Source organism: Oryctolagus cuniculus, chromosome 1 (assembly GCF_964237555.1).
Source record: "Oryctolagus cuniculus chromosome 1, mOryCun1.1, whole genome shotgun sequence".
NCBI lineage: Eukaryota > Metazoa > Chordata > Mammalia > Lagomorpha > Leporidae > Oryctolagus > Oryctolagus cuniculus.
In genome coordinates this window covers 215,268,095-215,292,332 of record NC_091432.1, presented here as the reverse complement: position 1 = coordinate 215,292,332, position 24,238 = coordinate 215,268,095, and the positions used below count along the sequence as shown (strand labels likewise).

General features: G+C 49.4%; 2 protein-coding genes across 5 annotated transcripts in view; both read right to left on the bottom strand.

Moving 5' to 3' along the window:
• Positions 1–6,050: 6,050 nt before the first annotated feature.
• Positions 6,051–16,453, bottom strand: GNG10 (G protein subunit gamma 10). 2 transcript variants are annotated; one of them, XM_051843225.2, is made up of 3 exons: positions 16,316–16,453; positions 8,539–8,670; positions 6,051–6,960 (listed from the first exon to the last, which is right to left on the bottom strand). In XM_051843225.2, the coding sequence occupies exons 1-2, from the start codon at positions 16,394–16,396 to the stop codon at positions 8,545–8,547; spliced, it is 207 nt and encodes a 68-aa protein (XP_051699185.2). In that variant the 5' UTR covers positions 16,397–16,453; the 3' UTR covers positions 6,051–6,960; positions 8,539–8,544. The 2 variants fall into 2 exon arrangements, with proteins under 2 accessions (XP_051699185.2, XP_051699186.2); XM_051843226.2 differs by having other exon boundaries at positions 6,051–6,957; positions 16,316–16,447.
• Positions 6,051–24,238, bottom strand: part of DNAJC25 (DnaJ heat shock protein family (Hsp40) member C25) — a 38,519-nt gene continuing 20,331 nt past the window's right edge. Inside the window, exons 5-7 of one of the 3 annotated variants that reach the window (XM_070078261.1) lie at positions 17,423–23,229; positions 16,316–17,327; positions 6,051–6,957 (exon numbers count right to left, since the gene is read on the bottom strand). The gene's annotated coding sequence lies outside the window, so the exon portion shown is untranslated. Of the gene's footprint in view, positions 6,958–16,315; positions 23,230–24,238 lie in introns of all 3 variants that reach the window. The other 2 variants (XM_070078297.1, XM_070078345.1) reach the window with 2 other exon arrangements.

The window sequence follows — 24,238 nt, the reverse complement described above, 5'->3', positions numbered from 1 at the left end:
CTGCAATGCTGTCCCTCAGTGAATCCATTGTTCGTGGTTGTCTCTACCACCTAAATAGAAGCGACCTATGCTGGTACCAAAAAGCTAGAAAAGGGATTCTGGTCTAACAGTTTCTACCTATTGAATTTTAGCATAATTCTGAAGAAAAGTGTTTTTATCTTTTTTAAAGATTTATTTATTTGAAAGAGAGTTACAGAGAGAGGTAGAGACACAGAGGTCTTCCATCAGCTGGTTCACTCCCCAAATGGCCACAACGGCTGAAGCTGAGCCAATCCAAAGCCAGGAGCCAGGAGCTTCTTTCAGGTGCAGGAGCCCCAGGACTTGGGCCATCTTCAGATGCTTTCCCAGGTGCATTAGCAGGGAGCTGGATGGGAAGTGGAGCAGCCAGGACTCGAACCTGTGACCATATGGGATGCCGGTGCTGCAGTCTGGGGCTTTAATCCATTGCACCACAGTGCCAGCCCCAAAGTATGTATCTTTGAAGCAGAAAGAAATTGAAAATTATACCATTTGATTTAGATAATATTTGACTATCATCTGTGAAATTCTAACTATCAGTAACTCTAAATTTGAGGAATATGGTGATAGAAGATATTTATGGTGATAGGTAGATATTTATTATTTTTAAGTCAACTTAGTTAAGCTGAAACTATTACTTCCCACTTAGTTCTGGGGAAGCAGGAGCCACAAAAGACATTTTGCATAAGATTTAAGCAGTAGAAGTAAAACAGCGGCTATTACTCTTTTACTCTTGAGAGACACATGCACATATCTAATATTTACACATAACATATATACTTGGGAGTATTCTATATGTAAACACAAGTTTTTCGTATTTCACATGTCATGGATATCCTTCTAGGTTGTATTTGTTAAATTATAGGCTGGCGCCGCGGCTCACTAGGCTAATCCTCCGCCCGTGGTGCCGGCACACCGGGTTCTAGTCCCGGTCGGGGCGCCGGATTCTGTCCCGGTTGCCCCTCTTCCAGGCCAGCTCTCTGCTGTGGCCCGGGAATGCAGTGGAGGATGGCCCAGGTGCTTGGGCCCTGCACCCGCATGGGAGACCAGGAGAGGCACCTGGCTCCTGGCTTCGGATCAGTGCGGTGCAGCGGCCATTGGAGGGTGAACCAACAGAAAAGGAAGACCTTTCTCTCTGTCTCTCTCTCTCTCACTGTCCACTCTGCCTGTCATAAAAAAAAAAAGAAAGAAATTATAGATTCTATAATAATAAAAAAAAAAGTGGCTTGACACTGAGAGATTTGCTTCTTGATCACTTTCTCAGGGCAGGAAGGGTACTCTACTCCACAGTCACGGAGAGAGAGACCGTCATCTTCAACGTGTGGTTTCCAAGTTACCCGGGATAGTTACTTCCAGGCAGCCAGCACACGTGCACTAGCCAGAACTCGGGCATGGGCCACGTCTACCTAGAAAGCAGCTGAGAGACGCAGCCCAGCAGGGCGGCCAGGAAGAAACCGAAATGCGATTTGGTGATGAGCTACAGAGTCTGTGCCACAGTCTACCAATCTGGGCACCAGATAACCATTCCCTCTGCTCTCACCCACGTGGGATTCCCTCAATCTCACCTCGGGAGACGAAGCAGGGCTGTGTGGAGTCCCCGCAGAGAGCTCAAAGCTCGCTTTCCCGGTCATGCTCATCGTTCTCCAGCCGGCCTGGATATGGCTCCTTAAGGGTTGGGACCTATAGACCTTTCAGTCACTCTCTTTCATTCTCCCCACTTCTACCCTACAAATATAAAACACACAGCACAGACCTCAGTAGACACTCCATTTAGGTGGAGGAAGAATGGGAGACAGCGGCAGCATTCTGACGTCCGGCGTGCAGGCACAAAGGCCCTGATTGAACTCTGGAAGAAAACCCTTGTCCATGGTTCTCCATGGCCTCCGCCTCTGCCCTCTCCAAGTCCGCCTTTATTCATATTCTCCTCGCGCTCCCTCAACCTGCCTCCTGACAGGCAAGCGCAGGGGCCGGAAGGCAGGAGGTCTGTTGAACTGTAAACAGTTACAGGTCCCATTATTTCTCAAACCACTTCGAAGATTTCATAAATCTGTTTGTTTCCAGTGAGTTCCAGGAACTAGTAACTGCATCTAAGGTTCGTTCCCAGAACTTATCCTCATGCCTAATTTATTGTTTTTCTTCCTTGCCCCAACCTCTCAAAACTTAATGACCGCTAAGTTGAGGCCATTGGGCTTGGTGGGGCGGGCACAGCTGTAGTCTGATCTGGGACTCCCCAGTCTCCCTCTGACTGGGAGTTACTGGGACATTGCCAAATTAGTCTCCCAGGAGGTTGTGGCCCCTCACGCTTTCACACTAGTAAGGTATGAAAGTATGCAATTCCCCTTGTCATCGCCGGCAATGGTATACAGCAGATGGTTTACAGCTAAGGGAGGGCTCCAGCGCCAAACTGCTTGGCATTGGATACTGGTTCTATCGTCCATCAACTGTTTGCTTCTGGACAACATTCAGCTTACCAGTGCCTAACCCTCCACATCTGTGAACAGGAGGTGAGGAAGACATTCTTATCTCAATTACAAAAATAATTATGAGAAAACTAAGACCTAGAGGATTTGAGTTAATTGGCTCAAAGGCACACAGATTAGGAGTAAATGACCTAACACAAGGAAACAAACTTCAAATCCATGTGCTCATTAAGTGTGAATTACTGAGGCCAGCGCTGTGGCGTGGCGGGTAAAGCCACAGCCTGCCATAAGGCCACCAGTTCAAGAACCAACTGCTCCACTTGTGATCCAGCTCTCTGCTACGGCCTGGGAAAGGGAAGATGGCTCAAGTCCTTGGGTCCCTGCACTAGAGTGGGAGACCCGGAAGAAGCTCCTGGCTCCTGACTTCGGATCAGCATAGCTCCAGACATTGCAGCCAATTGGGGAGTGAACCAGCAGGTGGAATACCTCTCTCTGTCTACCTCTCTCTGTAATTCTTTCAAGCAAATAAATTTAAAAAAAGAAAGAAAGAAAATTGGCTGCTCCTTATCACCCATGAACCTGTCCCATTTGTACAAGAGTGCCAGGCTGGCTCTTTCTCACTCCCTCCTGCCCCTGCCCCTGCGGCTCGCATAGCTTCTTCCTGTCCTGTGGGCATTTACTCTCCATCAACTCACCAGAATCGAGCATATTGCCTGAGCCTGTCATCTCTCACATGCATGGCAGATGCTTTTCTCTGTCTTTTGTTTTTTCACTTTGTAATGCCCCCCTCCCCGCAAGAGTTGTTAATCGCCGTGGGCGCCGCATCCCCGTCTGGCAGCCACAGCTCTCAGCAAGCTGGTGGTGCTCCCGCACCGCGAGAGCGCGGGGAACCTGGGGATCCTGGCTGGCGCCTCTCCACCCCGCAGGCCAGGAGCGGTTGAAGCGCGGCTGGCAGGCTCTGCGAGATGCTGCACCATCGGCGCTGGATGCAATGGGCCAGACGAGGCTGCCGCCCAGCACGGCTGGAGGCGCTCCTGAGGTGCCCCCCTCGGCCTCCCACAGCGCCTGACCATCCCTTCTACAGCGGCATCAGTCAAGAATGACAGGTGCGCAGCCCTCTTGAAGATCAAGCTGAAGAGTCTGAAGGACGCTTCGGCCAGAGCGCTGGCCTTTTGGAAAGCAGCGCCCCAGAGGAAGCGCACAACCGACTCACTAAGGGCCCACTGGAGTGTGAGAGGGAGGAGTGGCGTGGCGGCCTGAGCGAGGAGAGCCGGAGTCGCTGGTCCCCGCGGGGGCGCCCATCATCCCAGTGCAACCTGCAGGGCCACTGCCCCTGTGACCCCAGAAGGCTGGGATCGGCCCGAATTAGGCTGATGTGATGCATTTAGAAACAAAAGCCCCTCTGGGGTTCCTAGTGGCGGTTCAAACTGCCCCCCATGTGGTCAGCAGAAAATAAGGCATTCCTCACATCGGTGGGGGCTCAGCCTGGTCTCTCGGGGCAGGAGTGCGTCCTGCTGCACTCTGGCTAAAAATATTCTAAGTATTTGAAATTATTTTTTCATCAAAGTGGAAATGGGATAGTTTCCATCTGTGGCCATTCGCCAGAGTAGAAAATGCTTATTTTTCTGTATTTTACATCCAGCCAGCCTCTCAAATCTGACTACAAATTCAAGTATTTCTTTTACTAGACTCTCGTGAGCTTCCAGACTGTACAACTGTATAATCCATAACAATTTCTCCAGAAACATTTACATAATTCATTTTTCTTACCTTACCCTGTGACCTAAGACTTTCAAAGCAATGCTGATGGAGTGGTGATAAAAGGTCCTGGCCTATTTCTGATAAGCTGAATGCTTCAACAGTTCACCATGTGGTGTGACATTTGCTATTGATTTTGATACACTGCTTTAACAAGTGACTTCTTTCTACCCCTATTTCACTAATTCATGTAAGTGTCTGTTTGCTGGGAGGCAGAGATAGGAAAAAAAAAAAAAAAAAAGACAGGCTACAGGAAGAGAACTCCCATTCACGGTTCACTCCCCATTTGCCCGCAATGGCCAGGGTTGGAACAGGCTAAAGCTGGGAGCCAGGGACTCAATTCAGGTCCGCTATGTGGGTGGCAGGCACCCAATTCCTCCTCTTAGGGTCTGCATTAGCAGGGAGCTAGAACAGGGAGCCAGAGCTGGGACTTACACCAGGCGCTCCAATTTGGAACAGGGTCATTCTAACCAGGAGCTGAACTCCAAACACCCACTACTACCTAATTCAGAACAGATACTGAATTTAATCAAGTGACTTTTTAGCTTATACCACTTACATAATGAATTATATTGACAGATTTCCTGATGTTAAACTAGTTTTCTCTTGATACACTACTGAATTTGGCTTGCTTATATTTAAGCTATTTATACCTTTATGGATAAGGGAGATGTCTACATTTTCTTCTTGTACTATCTTAATAAAATTTTTGCTAAAAAGGAAAGTGGAATCAAGAGAGGTTTGTTTGAATGGAGGTTTTTAAAAAAATGTTTATTAAGATAGAGAACTGGAGGTTGAAATGCTGAGAGAAATTATCTAACCTGGGGCCAGCACTGTGGCGCAGCAGGTTAACACCCTGGCCTGAAGTGCCGGCATCCCATATGGGTGCCAGTTCGAGACCCGGCTGCTCCACTTCCTGTCCAGCTCTCTGCTATGGTCTGGGAAAGCAATGGAAGATGGCCCAGGTCCATGGGCCCCTACACCCATGTGGCAGACCCGGAAGAAGCTCCTGGCTCCTGGCTTCGGATCGGCGCAGCTCTGACCATTGTGGCCAACTGGGGAGTGAACCAGCGGATGGAAGACCTCTCTCTCTCTCTGCCTCTCCTTTCTCTGTGTAACTAACTCTGACTTTCAAGTAAAATAAATAAACCTTAAAAAAAAAAAAAGATATGATCTAACCTGTGATGTAGCAGGTTGATCGCAAAGGGTGCTTGTTCAAGTCCCAGCTGCTCCACTTCCAATCCCACTCCCTGCTAACGTGCCTGAAGAAAGCAGTGGAAAATGGCCAAATGGTTGGGCCCCTGCCACCCATATGGGAGACTCGGAAGAAGCTCCTGGCTCCTGGTTTCAGATCAGCCCAACTCTGACCATTGCAGCCATTTGGGAAGTGAACAGGTAGATGAAGACCTCTCTCTCCCTTTAACTCTGCCTTTCAAATAAATAAATCTTTTTTTTTTTTTTTTTTAAGGATCTAATACAGCAGATGAAGAGAAAGTAAAGGATACTTGACAGTGACATTTCAGAAAAGACACAGTAGGGGGGCTAGGAAAGGGATACCCAATGGGAGGGATTCCGATCGCTGAGATCTGGAAGTTCAGTGGCTAGAAGTCAAGAGTGCCTATCCAATGGCTTCTCTCTTCTGTACTGTAAAACTAGTTGCGTTCTATATATAGCTATTTCAAAATGCAAATGTTGCTAGTAATTGGGATATTTCTTCATATATACATACATCTATTTTTCAGGACATTGTCAAACTTCTAAGGGGATTCAAAAACTTTCGCCTCCCACTTCAGTACTCAACCTCACAAGGAGAGAGCAACCCATGAAACCTTAAACAAAATCAGACACAAAATGTTGCTGCCATAGAAAATGACTAATTAATCAGAAATTTTTATTCCCAAGCTCTTCAAACATTAAAGCACAAAGCATCCTAAAAGTGTCCCATGTTAACTCAAAGGCACATCATCAGAGTAGAACATTTGTGACGTGAAGAATTATTTTAGGTATTAATATTTTTACATTACTTTGTTTTTAATCATGTGCAACGCTCTGTGTGTAGGTCACATTTTAAACATTTTTTAAAGGCATTCTTTAAAAGTACAGCTACAACTACAAAGTAAGTGAACTTAACAAGACAAAGATCAAATCTTCTTCATACACAGAATGGGGCAACCTAATACCCAAGATATCGTTAACCTTGCCAAACAAGTTTTCTATGAAACATCTCCCACGTTTAGTGTTTAAGTGAAACAATTTTCTCCTTTAGAAAAATCAAGACATCATTTGATTAGTAAAACCTACTCTGCCCCCGAATTTTATCCTTTCTTATCTTTACTTAGTGGCTGTAAATTCATGAGAAAAAAATTTTATTATGGTATCAAAATCTTACAAATATTCATTTTTTAATAAACAAAAATGTTTTTCTCCCTAAAATGTAAATATTCAATACATACAACACATTCCAGGTTTAGAAACACCACTCATTCACTCGCGGAAGGTGTGTGACTTGGTGTATTTGGTGGTAAGGGTTTTGTCTGTCTTACTATAAAGCACTTCACCATGCCAATCAGGCCATTGTCACTGGGCTCCTTTATCTGAGTAGAAACTCATTCCTTTCTGTGGGACTTTGGAGATGGGCCCAGGCCACAGGGAAGGTCTGAAACGTCTACAAGTCATTCGGCTGCAGGAAATGTCTTCTAGAGACTTGGAGGCAGTCATTCTTCACTTTGTGCTCGAAGGCATTGCTCGGCGAACTTCTTCCCTGCTGGAAAGAGAATCTGGTTGGTTTTCAGTTGAGTAAGATTTAGTCTGAAATTAACTATTCATCATCTCACAGGACACTTTAATATTCACCCAGGAGAAAATAACAGAATAAAAAAAAAATCCAAACCATACCATGGGATAAACGGCACCCATGAAAATGCTCTGTAAAGAAAAATGCTATGCAAACACGATAGTAGTATTTTAATGCCCATTTTCCATTAAAAGGTACAACTGTACCTGACAGTAGGATTACTTCCTTCTTTTAAATGTGAAAATTTTCCTCTTGGAAATATGTGAGAAAGGACACAAGATGATTACTTACTATACAAAACCACTTAGAAGACATATGCTCTTAACCTTTTAAAACAAAATAGTGCAGGGCCAACACTCTGGCAAACCAGGTTAAGCAGCCGCCTGGCTGCCGGCACCCGGATCAGAGCACAGCTGCTCTGCTTCCCATCCAGCGTCCTGCTGATGCGCCTGGGAAAGCAGCAGACGACGGCCTGAGTGCTCGGGCCCCTGCCGCCTCTGAAGGAGACCCAGACAGAGTTCTAGGCTCCTGGGTTTGGCCTAGCCCAGGCCCTAGCCGTTGGGGCCTTTGGGGAGTGAACCTGCAGATGGAAGCTCTCTTTGTCTTTCTGTCTCTCCTTTTCTCCCTGTAACTCGTCAGAGAGAAATAAATATAATAAATCTTAAAAGAAAATAGTGAAAATGTGAATAAGACCTCAACATAAGACATTTGAACCCATACAATCTAATTTCTAAAATGCCACCAGAGAGGTGTTTTCATTTCAGTTATTTATTTATTTATTTTTTGAAAGGCAGAGTTAGACAGTGAGAGAGAAAGACAGAGAGAAAGGTCTTCCTTCCGTTGGTTCACCCCCCAAACGGGCGCCACGGCCGGAGCTACGCCGATCCGAAGCCAGGAGCCAGGTGCTTCTCCTGGTCTCCCATGCGGGTGCAGGGCCCAAGCACTTGGGCCATCCTCCACTGCCTTCCCGGGCCACAGCAGAGAGCTGGACTGGAAGAGGAGCAGCCGGGACTAGAACCCAGCGCCGCAGGTGGAGGATTAACCAAGTGAGCCACGGCACCAGCTCCACATTTCAGTTATTTTAAGCTCTTCTAACCCTTGTCATGCTTTCTCTTCGGTAGTTACATTTCTTCTTCCATTACCACATAGAGATATGCTCTGAAAGTCATCCGGAGAGAAATCACAGCTGGTGGCAGGCACAGTGTCCCCCTCTGGGAGCTCTTCAGTCTCAAGAGCTCCGGCAAGTGGCAAATAACAACTCTGAGATGGCGGAAGAACAGAGAGGGTGGGATTCAGGTCACGACACTGCTCCCAGCCCCTTCAGTCACAGAGCTCAAGTACTGAAGGGTATCAGCCTCTCACAAATCAACTGAGACCCTCCCGGTGAGATGTGTTCTGAGGGCTGGGTAGCTACAGACAAGAGGCACGCATCGGGGAGTCATACGTTTCGCGTGGTAGCTGTGCAGACCTCGGCTGCCCAAATCCTTTGGGAAACCCCGTGATGGACGGTGCCATGGCACCAAGATGACCCAGCGCGACATTACTTACCGGTGCTCAGAGCAAAGCACACGAGCGGGGCTCCCGGAAGGGGTTGCTTCCGGCTGGCACGCCCACCAGCAGCGCGTCCTTGCACGCGTTCTGCATGCAGTACTGCTGGAGTTCGGTGGCCGCCTGGGAGACCTGTAGCGAAGGCACGACAGGGTGACTCGGGGCTCGCGGCCACATCCACCCCGTCCTGAAAAGGCTCACACCACCTAACAGCAAGAGTGACCTCCACGTCTCTTTGCAGAGAGTTCGCCAATAACTGAATTCCGAGTGCGAAGATTATGATTTCTATGAACTTCAATTGAGGATTTTCTAAATTTCATTTCCTATTCAACAAAGGTTAAGAAAAACCTGGATCTTTGATCCATTTATAATACTAGTTTTTGAGACTCAACTGGTAAGGAAATAGCTCACTCTATTGTTCCCTTTACAAATTTTCAATTACATAGAGCATGCATGATAAATATGCTTACCCAGTGGGCAGACTGTTTTAATAGTCACCAGGCTCAGCTTTATTCAGCCTGTTCCAAACAACCGCTAAGTTCTCCCATCACATTGCTGAGTGAGTTTAGCTTACTAATTAAGAATGCAGAGGCAGGTGTTTGCTGTAGGGGTTGAGACGCTGCTTCAGATGTCCGCATCCCATCCCCGACTCAGGGTCTGAGCCCCAGCTCCACCTCCGATTCCAGCTTCCTGCTGACGCTAGCACCGTGGGAGGCAGCAGTGACGGCCAGCAGTTGGGTCCCCGCCACCCATACAGGAGACCCAGGACTGAGCTCTCAGCTCCTGGCTTCAGCCCAGCCCAGCCCAGCCATGGCTGCCGCAGGCATTTAGAAGTGAACCAGTGGGTTGGAGGATCTGTCTCACCTGTCTCTGTCCTTCTCTGCTTTTCAAAAAATCAGTAAGTGCTAAATAAATAAATTCACGGGGCCAGCGCTGTGGTTCAGCGGGTTAACACCCTGGCCCGAAGCACCGGCATCCCATATGGGTGCCGGTTCTAGTCCCGGCTACTCCTCTTCCGATCCAGCTCTCTGCTATGGCCTGGGAAAGCAGTAGAGGATGGCCCAAGTCCTTGAGCCCCTGCACCCACATGGGAGACCTGGAGGAAGCTCCTGGCTTCGGATCAGCTCAGCTCTGGCCGTTGTGGCCATCTGGGGAGTGAACCAGCAGATGGAAGACCTCTCTCTGTCTCTACCTCTCTCTGTAACTCTGCCTGTCAAATAAATAAATCTTTTTTAAAAAAATTAAATAAATAAATAAATAAATGCAGCCTAGAGGTACTGGGACTCCTATTCAGCTCCGTCACTGTCTGTGACCTAGGGCAAATCAGGCAACTTCTCGGTAAGTGTTTCCACATCCGTGAAATAGACTTAGTACCAGTATCTCCCTCACTGGGCTGAGATGAGGACTAAGTGAGTCAACACACATAAAGCACTCACACCACATTGCTGGCAGATTGCAAACATGGCCACAATGTTTTACAGCTTCTCCCACCAAAAGGTAGAGTCTACCGACCCAGCCCCTCAATGTGGGCTGGCCTGTGCCTTGCTCTGACCAACAGAACGTGGCAGATATGAGGGGCAGGTTGCAATGTAGCCCCTTTGCAACTACTTCTCTTGTTGCAGCTCAGATCATCACTGGAAGAGCCCAGGCTGTCTACTAGAGGTCCTGTGAGGGAAACCCAGGTCAGCCACCAGGCACTTGCCGCCAACCACCAGACACATCAGTGAGGCCATCTGGGACCATCTGGACACCTGCCAGCTGCCTGTCTCACTGCAGATGCAAAGATCAGCAGAACGGTACAGTTGAGCCTAGTTGTGCTGGTTTGAGTTAATAAATGCTCTAACGCACGGAGGTTTTGGGGTGGTTACGCAGCAAAAACTGATCCAACATTGTCATGCCTTTTCTTCTCATCCTCCATTTGATGACTATTTCTATTTGAAATGTTCCTCACTTTCCATTTTTCTTGCAATGAAAAGATGTTTTATATAGAAACTCACTCATATTGTACAAAAATAACTGTTCCAACTATTACTCAAGTATTACTATTTGCTTGTGTTAACTTTCTAAGCCTTCAGTACCTGGGAAATTAATTGCTTATGTTATAGTTGCTACCAAGTTCCTGGAGTGCTTTAGGAATTTTGAATGCATTTACATAATGTTTATATTATATAAACAAAGAATATTAGCAGAGTAATGTTTAAGCTTACTTTTTGCTTGACAGAAGCTCTTTCACATTAATTATAACTGGAATCAATTGTTACATATAAACTACGAATTCAAGAGTCATTAGAGGGTCTGGCATTGTGTAGCTGGTTAAGCCACCACCTGCAATGCCGGCTCTCTTCAAGTTCCAGTTGGTCCATTTTTGATCTAGCTCCAAGCTAATGCTCCTGGGAAGACAGCAGAGGATGGCCCGGGGCCCCCACCCCCATGTGGGAGACCTGGATGGAGTTCTGGCTCCGGGCCTCACACTGGCCCAGCCCTGGCTACTGCAGCCATTTGGGGAGTAACCAGCAGATGGAAGATTCTCTGTCTCTTTCTCTTCCTCTCACTGGAACTCTTCCTTTCAAATAAATAAATGTTTTTCAAAACAGTAATTAGAACCAATGTGCTCATGCTTACTATTTCTGCATCACAGGGAACAGGTGAGCTCCGCACACAAGGTGTAGAAGGAGACTGTCTCCCAGGACTCGTGACAAATGACACTAACTGGAGTCCCCGCTTAAAGGCCCCGGTCAAACAGTTCATGGAAAGGGACATGCAGAGAAAAGAAGAGTAGAAGTGGCATGATCAAGAGACAGAGACCCTGGACCGGGACAGTCCCCACCCAGGGCATCTGGCTTTGCTCGTGCCCAGGTTTACCCAGCAAATTCCGAGACGCTTCTCCAAAGGAGGAATTCTGGGAGGACACCAGGACTTCCGATCCTGGGAAGGGATGTCCGCCACTACACGCAGGGAATCGGGTAGCCTGGCTTATTTCCTTTTTTTTTTTTTTTTTTTTTGACAGGCAGAGTGGACAGTGAGAGAGAGATACAGAGAGAGAAAGGTCTTCCTTTGCTGTTGGTTCACCCTCCAATGGCCGCCGTGGCTGGTCTCTCTCTCCGCGACTGTGTGGAGTAGAGTACCCTCCCTGCCCTGAGAAAGTGATCAAGAAGTAAATCTCTCAGTGTCAAGCCACTGAGATTTCAGGAATTTTTTTTATTATAGCATCTATAATTTCTTTTTTTTTTTTTTTTAATGACAGGCAGAGTGGACAGTGAGAGAGAGAGACAGAGAGAAAGGTCTTCCTTTTCTGTTGGTTCACCCTCCAATGGCCGCCGCAGCCGGTGCGCTGCGGCCGGCACACCGCACTGATCCGATGGCAGGAGCCAGGTGCTTCTCCTGGTCTCCCATGGGGTGCAGGGCCCAAGCACCTGGGCCATCCTCCACTGCACTCCCTGGCCACAGCAGAGAGCTGGCCTGGAAGAGGGGCAACCGGGACAGAATCCGGCGCCCCGACCGGGACTAGAACCTGGTGTGCCGGCGCTGCAAGGCGGAGGATTAGCCTAGTGAGCCGCGGCGCCGGCCTGGTTTATTTCCAGATAGCATTTCTGTCGAAGCGAAGACATCTCCGGACACGCTCCCCCAACACTGAGGCCCCAGACGAGGCCGATTCAGTCAGATCCAGAATGTTGTGACTCTGCAAGTGCTGCTGCAGAAAAGCCCTGCCAAGCACCCCAGACCACACTGCCGTGGGCATCCCCTAACACATGTATTAGTTCATCATGAAATGTACGTCCTCTGACCTGGAGTCATCCCCTAGTCCTCTGGGTTTCAGTTTCATCACCCATAATGGTTTAAAATTTTATTTGAAAGGTAGAGAGAGGATGAGACACACACACACACACACACACACACACAGAGATAGAGAGAGAGAGAGAAGGAGCAAAACAGAGATTGATCTTCCATCGGCTGGTTCACTCTTTATATGGCTGCATTGGCCAGGGCTATGCCAGGCCAAAGCCAGGAGCCAGGAGCTTCTTCTGGGTCTCCCACGTGGGTGCAGAAACCCAAGCACTTGGGTCACCTTCTGTTGCCTTCCCAGGCACATTAACATTGAGCTGGATCGGAAGTGGAGAAGCCAGGTCTTGAACCAGCGCCCATGCAAGATGCCAGCATCACAGGCACAGGCCTAACCTACTACACCACAACACTGGCCCCATAATTACTTATTTTTTTAAAAGATTTTTTAAAATTTATTTTAAAGACAGAGTTACAGAGAGAGGCAGATATATATAGAGACATCTTCCATCTGCTGGTTCTCTTCTCAAATGCCCACAACCGCAGAAGCTGAGCTGATTTGAAGCCAGGAGATTCTTTCGGGTCTCCCACGTGGGTGCAGGGGCTCAAGACCTCGGGCCATCTTCTGATGCTTTCCCAGGTGCATTAGCAGGGAGCTGAATTGGAAGTGGAACAGCCAGAACTCAAACTGATGCCTATATGGGATGCCGGCGCTTCAGGTCAGGACACAGTGCCAACCCTCATAGTTACTTTTTAACATTATATCTTGGGCCCAGCACTGTGGTGTCCTGATTTCTCCTCTTCCAATCCAGCTCTCTGCATGGCCTGGGAAATCAGTGGCAGGTGGCCCCAAGTCCTTGGGTCCCTGCACCCGCATGGGAGACCCGGAAGAAGCTCCTGGCTCCTGGCTTCAGATTGGCTCAGTTCCTGCCGTTGCCGCCATCTAGGGAGATAAACCAGCAGATGGTAGACCTCTCTCTCTGTGACTCTACCTCTCAAATAAATAAATAAAATCTTTAAAAAATGATTACACCTTTCTTTGAAAGACACAATGACACACAGAGAGATCTGCTGGTTCACTCCCCAAATTGCTGAAACAGCCAAGACCCGAGCCAGGCTGGAACCAGGAACTCCACCCTAGTCTCCCACATGGGTGGCAGGGGCCAAGGCTGCATCAGCAGTAAGCTGGATGGAAAGCAGAGGAGCTGGGACCTGACATGGGATGCCAGCGGGGCCACCACGATGCTGGCCCCCAGTGATCATTCTTTGAACGTAGATAATATCTTCCCTCATGGCTTTGCAGGGCAGCCAGGCGTTGGACTCATTTTCCTTCCACTTCAGGTCGCAAAATCATCTTACAAATTTAACAACCCTCCTTTCAGCTGCCTGACTTCTGCTCAAACAGCTCTCTCTTCCACACCCGTAGCTGCAGCCAACACCTGAAACCCTGCACTCTGAAACTTGACACTGCAGGTCCTGCTCCCTGAGCGGTCTCCCCCCATTCAGGTGCTGCTTCCTTTATCCTCTCATGCTGTGACCTCACTGGCATCACTAGGCCTCACCTCCACCCTGTTTGTTCCCTCCACCACCAGGGACAGGCTGTGTTCCTTCTCTGTCCAGCCTAACTTTAGCCTCTTTCTGGCGAGGCCTGCAAAGTCCTTGCCCTCCAATTCTACCTCTTTCTATCCAGCACATCCCCTCTGTAAACTCAGTGCGTGGGAAGCCAGTGGATGATGGCCCACGGACTCAGGCTGTGGGGGACACTGAATCCGGAGAGGCCTAGAGGAACTTCCTGAGCCTGCTACGAATTTGAAAACCTGACTTTAAGTTTCAAATCCCTGGTAGCGAACACCCCAGCCCCAGGGCGCTTCTGCCTACGGATCATTAAGGTGGTACAATAGGAGTGGCTAGGACCCTTTTGCATCACAACACCCCACCCCTTGCCCGCATCAGCTCATCTGCTCTGTACCATCCACTCTGTACCTCAGCTATGTACACACCTCCTTTTACAATAAAGTGAGACCCTGCTTCGACTGGGCTCCACACCGCGCCTGATTGTCCCCCAGGTTTGGGGAAGGCTGAGTGGTGGGTGGCACACTTCCCCTCCTCGGTCAAGGCAAGCTGCGGGCAGCCTGCCTAATTCTCTGGCGGTGGCGAGGAACAGTCACCGCATCAGGCCCCTGCCTCCCAGGTGAGAGACCAGAATGGAGTTCCTGGTCCTGCGGCCATCCAGGGGGAGTGAACCAACAGATGGAAGATCAAAATCAATCAATCTACCCCCTTCTGTCAATCTGCATTTCAAATAAATAAATCTTTCCCCAAATGTCAGCATACAAGTCTTTTCTCCCATTCCTAGAAACACGAATCTACACATACCCTCAGCTGCTTTCTTCCTGGCTCAGCAGGTACCTCTCCCACCCCAGGGTCCCCTGTACCTTCAATTCCCCTCCAGCTAAAACTACAGGTCCTTCTTCTCTTCACCTAGAACTACAGGTCCTTCTTCTCGATCCAAAATATGACTTTTCATTTCCAACATTAAAAACAATAATAGCTATCTCCTCCTTAAAGAAAAAGCCGCATGGGGGGGGGGGTTAAGCGAAACCAAAAACTGAAAACCCACCCTATTATAATCCAGATTCTGCTTCTGCGGCTCCGCTCCACGTCCCTGAAACCACTCTGCATTCTAGAACCCTCTCCTATCCCTCTGCCTTGTTTTATAATCATCAGGCCGCTCGTTATCTGAAATCAGTTTTTAACAGATTGGTTGGTCTGTCTGCAGTTTATCTCCCCCACTACAATCCCTGCTCCCTAGAACACGGCAGGTAGAGAAGGAAGGGGCACCCCAAAGGCACAGCAGCGTCCCTTCTCACACACGTTCTGCACGCAAGGCTCTAGGGCCTAAACAGTGACCCACAACAGGCGCTTTTTGGTCAACGAACTAGACCGTGACGCTGTTGACTACGCCCCCGATTTTAAAGAAACCTTCATTTATTTTCATCTACTTGAAAAGCAGGGTGGGGGTGGGATACCCGGAGTCTCCATCCACTGGTTCACTCCCCAAAGCCGGCAACGGCCGTAACAGGGCCTGGCCAAGCCCAAAGCCTGGCACTCCATCTTGCTCTCCCGGGTGGACGGCAGGAACCCAGCCACAGGAGCCATCACGCAGGCTGCCTGGGCATCAGGACAGACGCGAGATGCAGGCGTCCCCAGCCCCGCCGGGCCACAGGCCTGCGGCCTGCACAGCCCCCGCTCTGTGACTGTCCCTCCTCCCTGGCCTCGGTGGCCTTGCTGTCTCAGGCAACCTGTTCCTTCGCCACGGATGCGGCCGGCCCCTGGGTGCTCGCGCTGGTCTCTGCTCTTCATATAACGCGCATCTTCCATCCCGTACATGTCAAAGACCTCGTTCAGCCGTGGGCAGCGCCAGACCCCTCCTGGATACCCTCGCAAGGTCCACAGACCCGGCACTGCCCTCACCCTGTCCACAAAGCCGCTCCCCGGCCTGCCACGTGAGGCGACGGCAGCGCCATCGCCCCCGTCACCAGGCCAGAAACCCGAGCATCCCCCTCCTCCTCCTGCTCCCCGCCGCTCTCGCCCCTCAGCCACCGAGTCCTGTCCACTCGGGGGCCTTTTCAGCTCTGGACTCCTCGCTCCGGCTCCGGCCCCGGCCACCTCCAGGCCGCCGGCCTGCCGCCTCCCAGTCACTGTCCACGCAGACACAACCCAGGGCGAGCTTCCAGGAGTGGGAACGCCCCCGCGGCACTGGGTCCCGGGCCAGGCCCGCGAGACGGGCCCCGCCGCTGGGCCCACCAGGCCCGGCCCCCGCAGCCGGCCGCCCGCCCGCCCGCCCGCGGCCTCCCCGCCCAGCCCGCGCCGGGGCCGGGGTCGGCAGCCATTTCCGGCGGGGCCGCCGGCCTCCTCCCCCGCCGCGCGCCTCAGACTGACGGGCGGGCGGACGCGTGCGGCCGTGCCCGGAAAGCGCGCTCCCGCGGGCCCGCACCTTGATCCTCTCCACGCCGGCCTCGAGCTTGAGCTGCTCCACCACGCGCTGCAGGGCGCTCACGCTGGCCCCGGAAGACATGGCGGCGGCGCTGGGCTCCGGCGGCGGCTGAGCGGGGCCGGGCCGGGCCGCGAGCTCCGAGCTGGGCGCCGCCCCGGGGCGGGGTAGCAGCGGCGCCCGCCCCGCCGCCCGAGTCCGCTGGGAGCCGCCCGCCAGTGACACTTCGGGGTCCGGAGCCGACTGGCGACGTGTTCGAGTCTCCGTGCCGCCTCTCCTGCGCCTGCAAGCCGAGGCGGGACCCACGGGGCGGCGCGGCGGGGGCCGCCAGGACGCCCCTTAGAGAACCGCGACTCGAAATCCGGGTGAAGACGACACCATCCCTGAGAGGGAGCGGAAGGATGGCCTTGTGGCGGTAGCGGCGGTTTCTGTGCTGCTGCACTCTTGGGTTTCCGGTGCACATTCCTTTGACACACCAGCTCGATAACATATGGAAGGCTTCTTGTCCCGCCCCACCCCCCCCACCCCCAGCCACCCAGACCCCACATAATGTGTCTCAGCTGTCTTCATCCTTGCACACCATTGTATCGTCAGAACCCACCTGAGTAATTAATACACAAAGGCTGGACATAGAGCTTGCACATCTGTGAAGTCCAGGGACGTTAGCGGACTGGATCACCAGAAATAGCAGTGTCAGGGCTAAGTGCTGGTCTCCTTCGAAGAAACAGATTTATTTAGTTATTACCGTTACAGAGAGAATGTTCCATCCTCCGGTTCACTTTGCCAATAGCTGCAAGGGAGTGAACCACCCAGGACAAGGTCACACCCCTCCCAGTGTCAGCCCTCACCCCCTGCCTCAAATTCCCACAGCACTGAAGGATCGATCACCCAGCTCCAGGAGCTCCCGCCGGGATCATTTGGAAGGGCACCTGCCTCGCAGCTCCTCCCCCTGCCGAACCTCCCACAGCTGCTGGTTTCAGGACTCTCCAGTGTTTTTGTGCAGGAAGATCTCCAGCTGTGGGGAACACAAACTAAGACACCCACTCAACACAGACCAGAGCGGGAAGAGTGAGTCCCCAAGGGCAAAATCAGGATAATCAGGATGCTGACCACAGAAGGCGGCAAGGGGCAGGTTTTTGTTTTTGTTTTCCAAAACTCATCTGTAATGGCTGCACGGTAGTCCACTGCAGCTGGAGCATTTATCTACTATCCTACTGTCTTACATCACTATGATCTTAAATGTACAGCTTAAGACATAGCTGTGCCGGCGCCGCGCCTCAATAGGCTAATCCTCCATCCGCGGTGCTGGCACACCGGGTTCTAGTCCTGGTTGGGGCGCCGGATTCTGTCCCGGTTGCCCCTCTTCCAGGCCAGTCCTCTGCTATGGCACTGGAGTGCAGTGGAGGATGGCCCAAGTGCTTGGGCCCTGCACCTGCATGGGAGACCAGGAGAAGCATCTGGCTGCTGGCTTCGGATCAGCGCGGTGCAGTGGCCATTGGAGGGTGAACCAACGGCAAAGTAAGACCTTTCTCTCTTTCTCTCCCTCTCACTGTCCACTCTGCCTGTTAAAAAAAAAAAAAAAAAAAAAAAAAAAAAAAGACCTAGCTGTTACATTTCCTTAGAATCCATTCCTGAAAGTGGAAGTGATGAGTAAGAGCCCATTAACAGTTTTGTTACAATATCCTCCAGAGGGTGGTAGCAATTGATTTGCTGTCAGTCTGGAAGGCTATTAAAACTGCCTATTTCTGTGCACTTCCCAACTCCACACTGTGGTTCTTTACCCACGTGACAGATGAAAAATGGTACCTTCAGTTTTTCAAATGTCTTAACTGAGACAGGCGTCACAGCACAGGACAGCAGGGTAAGCCACCACTTGGAACACATGCATCCCAAATGAGAATGCTTGCTGGTTCCAGTCCAGGCTGCTCCACTTCCAATCCAGCTTCCTGCTAATGCAACCTGGGAGGCGGCACATGATGGCCTAAGAATTGGGTCCTTGCCACCCACGTGGGAGACCCAGATGGAGTTCTAGGCTTCTGGCTTTGGCCTGGCTGAGCCCTGGCTGTCCTGGGCATTTGGGGAGTGAACCAGCAGACAGAAGATTCAATCTCTCTCTGTGTTGTCCTGCCTTTCAGATAACACTTTTGAAATCTTTAAAAAGCTTTGCATCTTAACTGTTGAGGCTGAACACCACCTCTGTTCATTCTGTGAGCCAGATGTCCCGGCCCTTGGGGTGGTAAAGCGCTGTTCTCCAGTGACAAGGGCAGACCTGCACTCCTGAAAGCCTCTCCGGCAGCAAGCTGCCTCTCCGAGAACTCAGCATGGATTCTGGTGAGGAGCTGGAAGCACACGCAGGAAACACTGCGAGATAAGTAAGACCAAAGAGAATAGCTGTGTGTTGAAAAGATCTGGCAAAGCGCTCAGGGCCAGGACACAGACTAGGGAGATGAAGAAAGGTTCCTTGTCAATGGTGAGACTGGGATGTGAAAACACATGTCTGGCAGGCAACCAGAACAAAGGGAAGAATGTTCCAGTGTGGAAGAGAGCCAGTGGCCATGCACATGTGTGTAGCAGATAAATTAAAAGACAGGGCTGTGGCCGGCGCTCTGGCACAGTGGGTTAATGTCCTGGCCTGAAGTGCCAGCAGCCCATATGGGCGCCGGTTCGAGACCTGGCTGCTCCACTTCTGATCCAGCTCTCTGCTATGGCCTGGGATAGCAGTACAAGATGGCCCCCAAGTCCTTGGGCCCCTGCACCTGCGTGGGAGACCTGGAAGAAGCTCCTGGCTCCTGGCTTCAGATCGGTGCAGCTCCGGCTATTGTGGCCAACTGGGGAGTGAACCATCAGACGGAAGACCTCTCCCTCTCTCTGCCTCTCCTCTCTCTGTGTAACTCTGACTTTCAAATAAATAAATAAATCTTTAAAAAAAGGGGGGAGGGCTCTAGTGAATCTTAGGAAATACAAGGGAACATCAAAAACTGTGGAAAACAATTAAAAGATGTTTATTTTTATACAAAAATATTTTTCAACAAATTCCCAATCTTTTTCATAATACACATTTCCCATTAACTTTTTCAAGGCCTGTCATCTAAAGCTGCTAAAGACAGAAATCATGGAAAACCTAAAAAAGGGGGGGGGGGACCTTGTAGCTGACAGTGGGACAATCACGTGGTCAGACACTTCAGGAATATTCAACTGGGATGAAAAGGCTAAAGCTACTGAAGCTGGGGTGAGACTAGGATTCCTGGTGGAAGGGGCGGCTAGGACGAAACCCTGTGATGGCAGGAATGGGGCCAAGGACAAATGCAGACTGTGCCTGGCATCGCGCTGCAGCAGGTTAAGCCACCATCTCTGACGCCAGTACCCCACTGGCACCCTGCCTAGAGTCCTGTCCATACCACTTCTGGTGCAGCTCCCTGCTAATGCACCTGGGAAAGCAAGGGGAGATGGCACAATGCTGGTCATTGTGGCCACCTGGGAAATGTACCAGGAGGTGGAAGATTCTGTCCTTCCCTCTGTCACTTTGCTTATTAAATCCCTAGTTCCCTGTGGTGGTTATGCAATGCACAGCAAGGGCAACCAAAGGCTCTGAGGCAGAGGCCAGAACCAGTGCCAATCAGAGATGAGGAGACGGGGCTTGAGATGAGGAGTGGGAAACGGTGAGCTTGGTTAGGAGACACTCAGTCTTCAACGGGACCGTTACCCACGCGCCCTGGAGGCACAGAAGATGCCTGCCCGCCATCATGTTAACATGAGAGCTGATGTCGCGAAAGGCTCTCACAACCATCACAGAGGGAACCCACTTCAAGGGCGCACAGAAGGAAACAACTCTGTGTGGGCCCACAGAGAAATCCAGAGGCACCGGCTCTCAGGCACCGAAGGGAGGCGAGGCCTGGGTATCACACTTACTCTAGCTCTAAAATTAGACTCCACACGTCCTGTTTCAGCTAAAAACTGACATGTGGGGCTGGCGCAGTGGCGCAGCAAATAAAGCTGCTGCCTGCAGTGCTGGCATCCCATATGGGCACTGGTTCAAGTCCCGGCCGCTCCACTTCTGATCCAGCTCTCTGCTATGGCCTGGGAAAGCAGTGGAAGATGGCCCAAGCACCCGCATGGGAGACCCAAAGGAAGCTCCTGCCTCCTGGCTTCAGATTGGCACAGCTCTGGCTGTTGCGGCCAATTGGGGAGTAAACCAGCGGATGGAAGACCTCTCTCTTCTCTCTCTGCCTCTCCTCTCTTTCTGTAACTCTGATTTCCAAATAAATAAATCTAAAAAAAAAAAAAAGAGAGAGAGAGAGAATTAAGAAGCTGTAGCAGCTTAAACTGCCACCAGCAGTGCTGGCATCCCATATGAGTACCAGTTCGAGTCTCTGCTGCTCCACTTCTAATCCAGCTCTCTGCTATGGCCTGGGAAAGTAGAAGATGGCCCATGCCTTTGGGCCCCTGCACCCATGTGGGAGACCCAGATGAAGCTCCTGACTCCTGTCTTCAGCCTGGCCCAGCCTTGGCCATCTGGGGAGTGAACCAGCGGAGGTAAGATCTCTGTCTCTCCCTCTCTCTGATTTTCAAATAAATAAATCTTTAAAAAAATTTCAGAAGCTGTTTAAAGCTTATAACTAATTATGTAGGTTTTTTTTTTAAAAAAAGATTTTATTTATTTCTTTTAAAGTCAGTGTTACATAGAGAAGGACAGGCAGAAAGAGAGACAGAGAATTACATAGGGTTTAAAAAAATTATTCAAAGAGCAAAGTGACAGAGACAGTGAGATCTCCATCTGCTGGTTCACTCTCCAAATGGCCACAATGGTTGAGGCTAGGCTAAGCCAAAGCCAGTACCTCTATCTGGGTCTCCCATGTGGGTGGCAGGAGCTCAAGTATTGCAGCCATATCCACTGCTTTCCCTGGCCCATTAGCAAGCAGCTGGATCAGAACTCGGGCAGTCAGGACTCCAACCAGTGTCAAGATATGGAATGCCGGCATCACAAGCAGCAGCTTAACCTGCTATGCCACAATGCCAGCCATCAATCATCTAGGTTTCTAAATACCGTATCAGTTCTCAGCTGCAGGCAATCTATATACTTTGGACCTTAAACCCATGTGAATTAGGCAGATTTTGATTATAAAATTTTAAACCCTGATTATCTAGATAATCCCCTCCGCTCAGAGATGAGGAAGCCACAAGGTTACATAATGTATTTAGCAAATCTTACTAGTTATTAAGTTTTAAATTTGCCTTACCCCACATTTAGATGTGAAGGGCATAACATTTTGCAAAAAAAAAAGATTATAATTTATGTATAATTTAGTCACACATAACTGGTTTGTATCAATACCAATATTTATTAACCTACCTCAAATGCACAATTATAAATTCAACAGAGACCATGTTTGATTTAATGTCTTAAAGTAGCTAGATCTTATTTATTTAAATAGCCATTTTCCTTTAATTTCCACAGAACTTTCAGTTTGTAGCCAGCAGTCTGATACTTAGCACTAGATGAGTGTTAGCTTAGCAAATCTGCTCCCATTCAAACAAAACACCTTAAGGTCTGGGTGTTAAAAGTTTACTGTGCTGATATTTCTATAGAGGTCCTGTGACCTAAATAGTTCTGCATTTGTATTAAGTTTTATTTTGATATCTAACCGGATTCCTAATCATAGCCCGTAAGAAGGAATGTGACTTTAATACTGGCCTTCACTGATATACTCGAGTATCGGCGATTTTTTTTTCCTTTAAATCATAGCCACATGGTAAATTTTCTATTTTGTCAAGATTCTCTTTTATTGATGGGCATGCAGTGGGTATTTCTTGGAAATGGCCAAATTTTTATTAAAATATTTCTGAAAGAAAAAAAAAGTTTACTGTCCTAGGGAGTGGCACTCTGGCTTGCCTGTAGCACCAGCATCCCATATGTGCACTGGTTTGAGTCCTGGCTGCTCCACTTCCGATCCAGCTCCCTGCTGTCGTGCCTGGGAGGACAGCAGAGGATGGCCCAACTCCTCGGGCCCTTGCACCCTTGAAGGAGATCCAGAAGAGGCTCCTGGTTCCTGGCTTTGGCCTGGCTCAGCTCCAACCATTGCAGCCATTTGGGGAGTGAACCAGTAGATAGGAGAGCTCTGTCTCTCCGTGACTCTTTCAAATTAATAAATAACTCTTAAAAAAAAGTTTACTGTCGTTTGAGGTATGTGTGTGTATATATATCTATATATGTGTATATATATATATATATATATAGAGAGAGAGAGAGAGAGAGAGAGAGAGATTTTCTAAATGAATGGTACCAAAAATAGCTAATTATCCAAACTTAACTTTTTTCAGGTAGCATGTGAAGACGCCTACATAGCAAATACAGTGTCTAAGATCACAGGCTCTCTAATCAATGTGTTGTGAAACTGCAAACCAGTGGGGAAAGGGCTAGCAATGGAGTCTGTTATGAGGATACTGGACATGAATAAATCTTGAAGACCTCAATTACGTGATGTGATGATGACCACAGGGCAATGATCAGCCACTCTCTGTAAATCCTTGAATACCAACCAAAAAGAAAATAGCTGTAACTCTAAAATAAACATGAGAAAAATTTTCTAAACTAGTAGAATCATGGGATTCTCAACTCAGATTCTCCCCCAAGTGCTTCTAAAATGGAGCAGATTTTATTTTACTGGTAGGGGACGGGCAGACAACAGAAATAGTAAAAATACTCAGAGTACATGAACGGTACTTAAGCAGCGGCCCTTCCTTTGCTGTAGGATGTTGAAGTCCACAGTTAAGTTTGTTGAGGGCAGAGAACAGAAGAGGCACAGCCCTGTTAAGGAGAGTCCATTCGTCTTGACTCATGCACTGACCACAACTCCAAAAGATGGACCAAACACTACCAAGTGAGCAGGCTGCCGGGAACAATTCCAAACAGGAGATTTCTAGAAAGACAGGAAGAAATATTAAGTAATCAAGCATTTACACAAAAGACTATCCAAAGACAGGTCGTTTTCATCAGCCAGTCTTTATCAATGCTAATATAGTCTGCCCTATTTCCTCATCAGTAGGTAAAAAACACAGGCGGCCAGAAATTGCTTTGAAACTCTTAAAAGAGGGGCATGGCACCTGCGTTTCCTTTTGGTTCTCCTAATGTAGGGCACAGACTTCCCCTCTTAGATGGGAAGTGCCACTGTGCATTAACAACTCAAAGATGGATGACGCCACAGCCGCCCACCACAACCTTGGAAGGCATTTATCTGTGCTTAACAGTCGGGCAACTGAGGCTGGCAAGACAGCTGCCTGTATTTCCACTCTCCTAAAATACAAAGGATGCACCCGTCACTTTCACCTTAAGTTTAGAGAAATACAAGTGCATTTCAGAATTTTAGGGCCGCAAAAGGGTCATACTCATAATCTAGTCAAACTCCTTCCTTATTTAAAAAATGTTTATTTATTTTCATTTATTTGAAAGGCACAGAGAGAGAAAGAAAGGCAGACAGATCTCCCATCAACTGGTTCACTCTACAAATGCCCCAACAGCCAGGGCTGGGCCAAGTTGAAGCCAGCAACTGAGAATTCAACACAGTCTCTCGCGTTGGCAGACACCCAACTAATTGAGCCATTACCACCAGCTGCCTTCCATGGTGCACGTTAGCAGGAACCAAGAATTAGAAGTGGAGACAGGACTCAAACCCAGGCCCTCTGAAAGGGAATGTGTGTCCCAAGTGTCCCAACTGCTATGCCAAACGCCCATTTTTATAATTGAGGCAAAAAGGCCCTCACCCACAGATAGAAGGGCTGGCCTCAGGTCTTTGGCTAGATCGGCAAGGATGGAACTCGGCCCTCCTGCCTCCTTCCATCAGTCACGTATTTGGGCTGTACTCCTGAGAACTAGCTTACTTCCAGAAGAAACAGATTCCGCACCTTTATACTACACTGCACTCGCTTTTT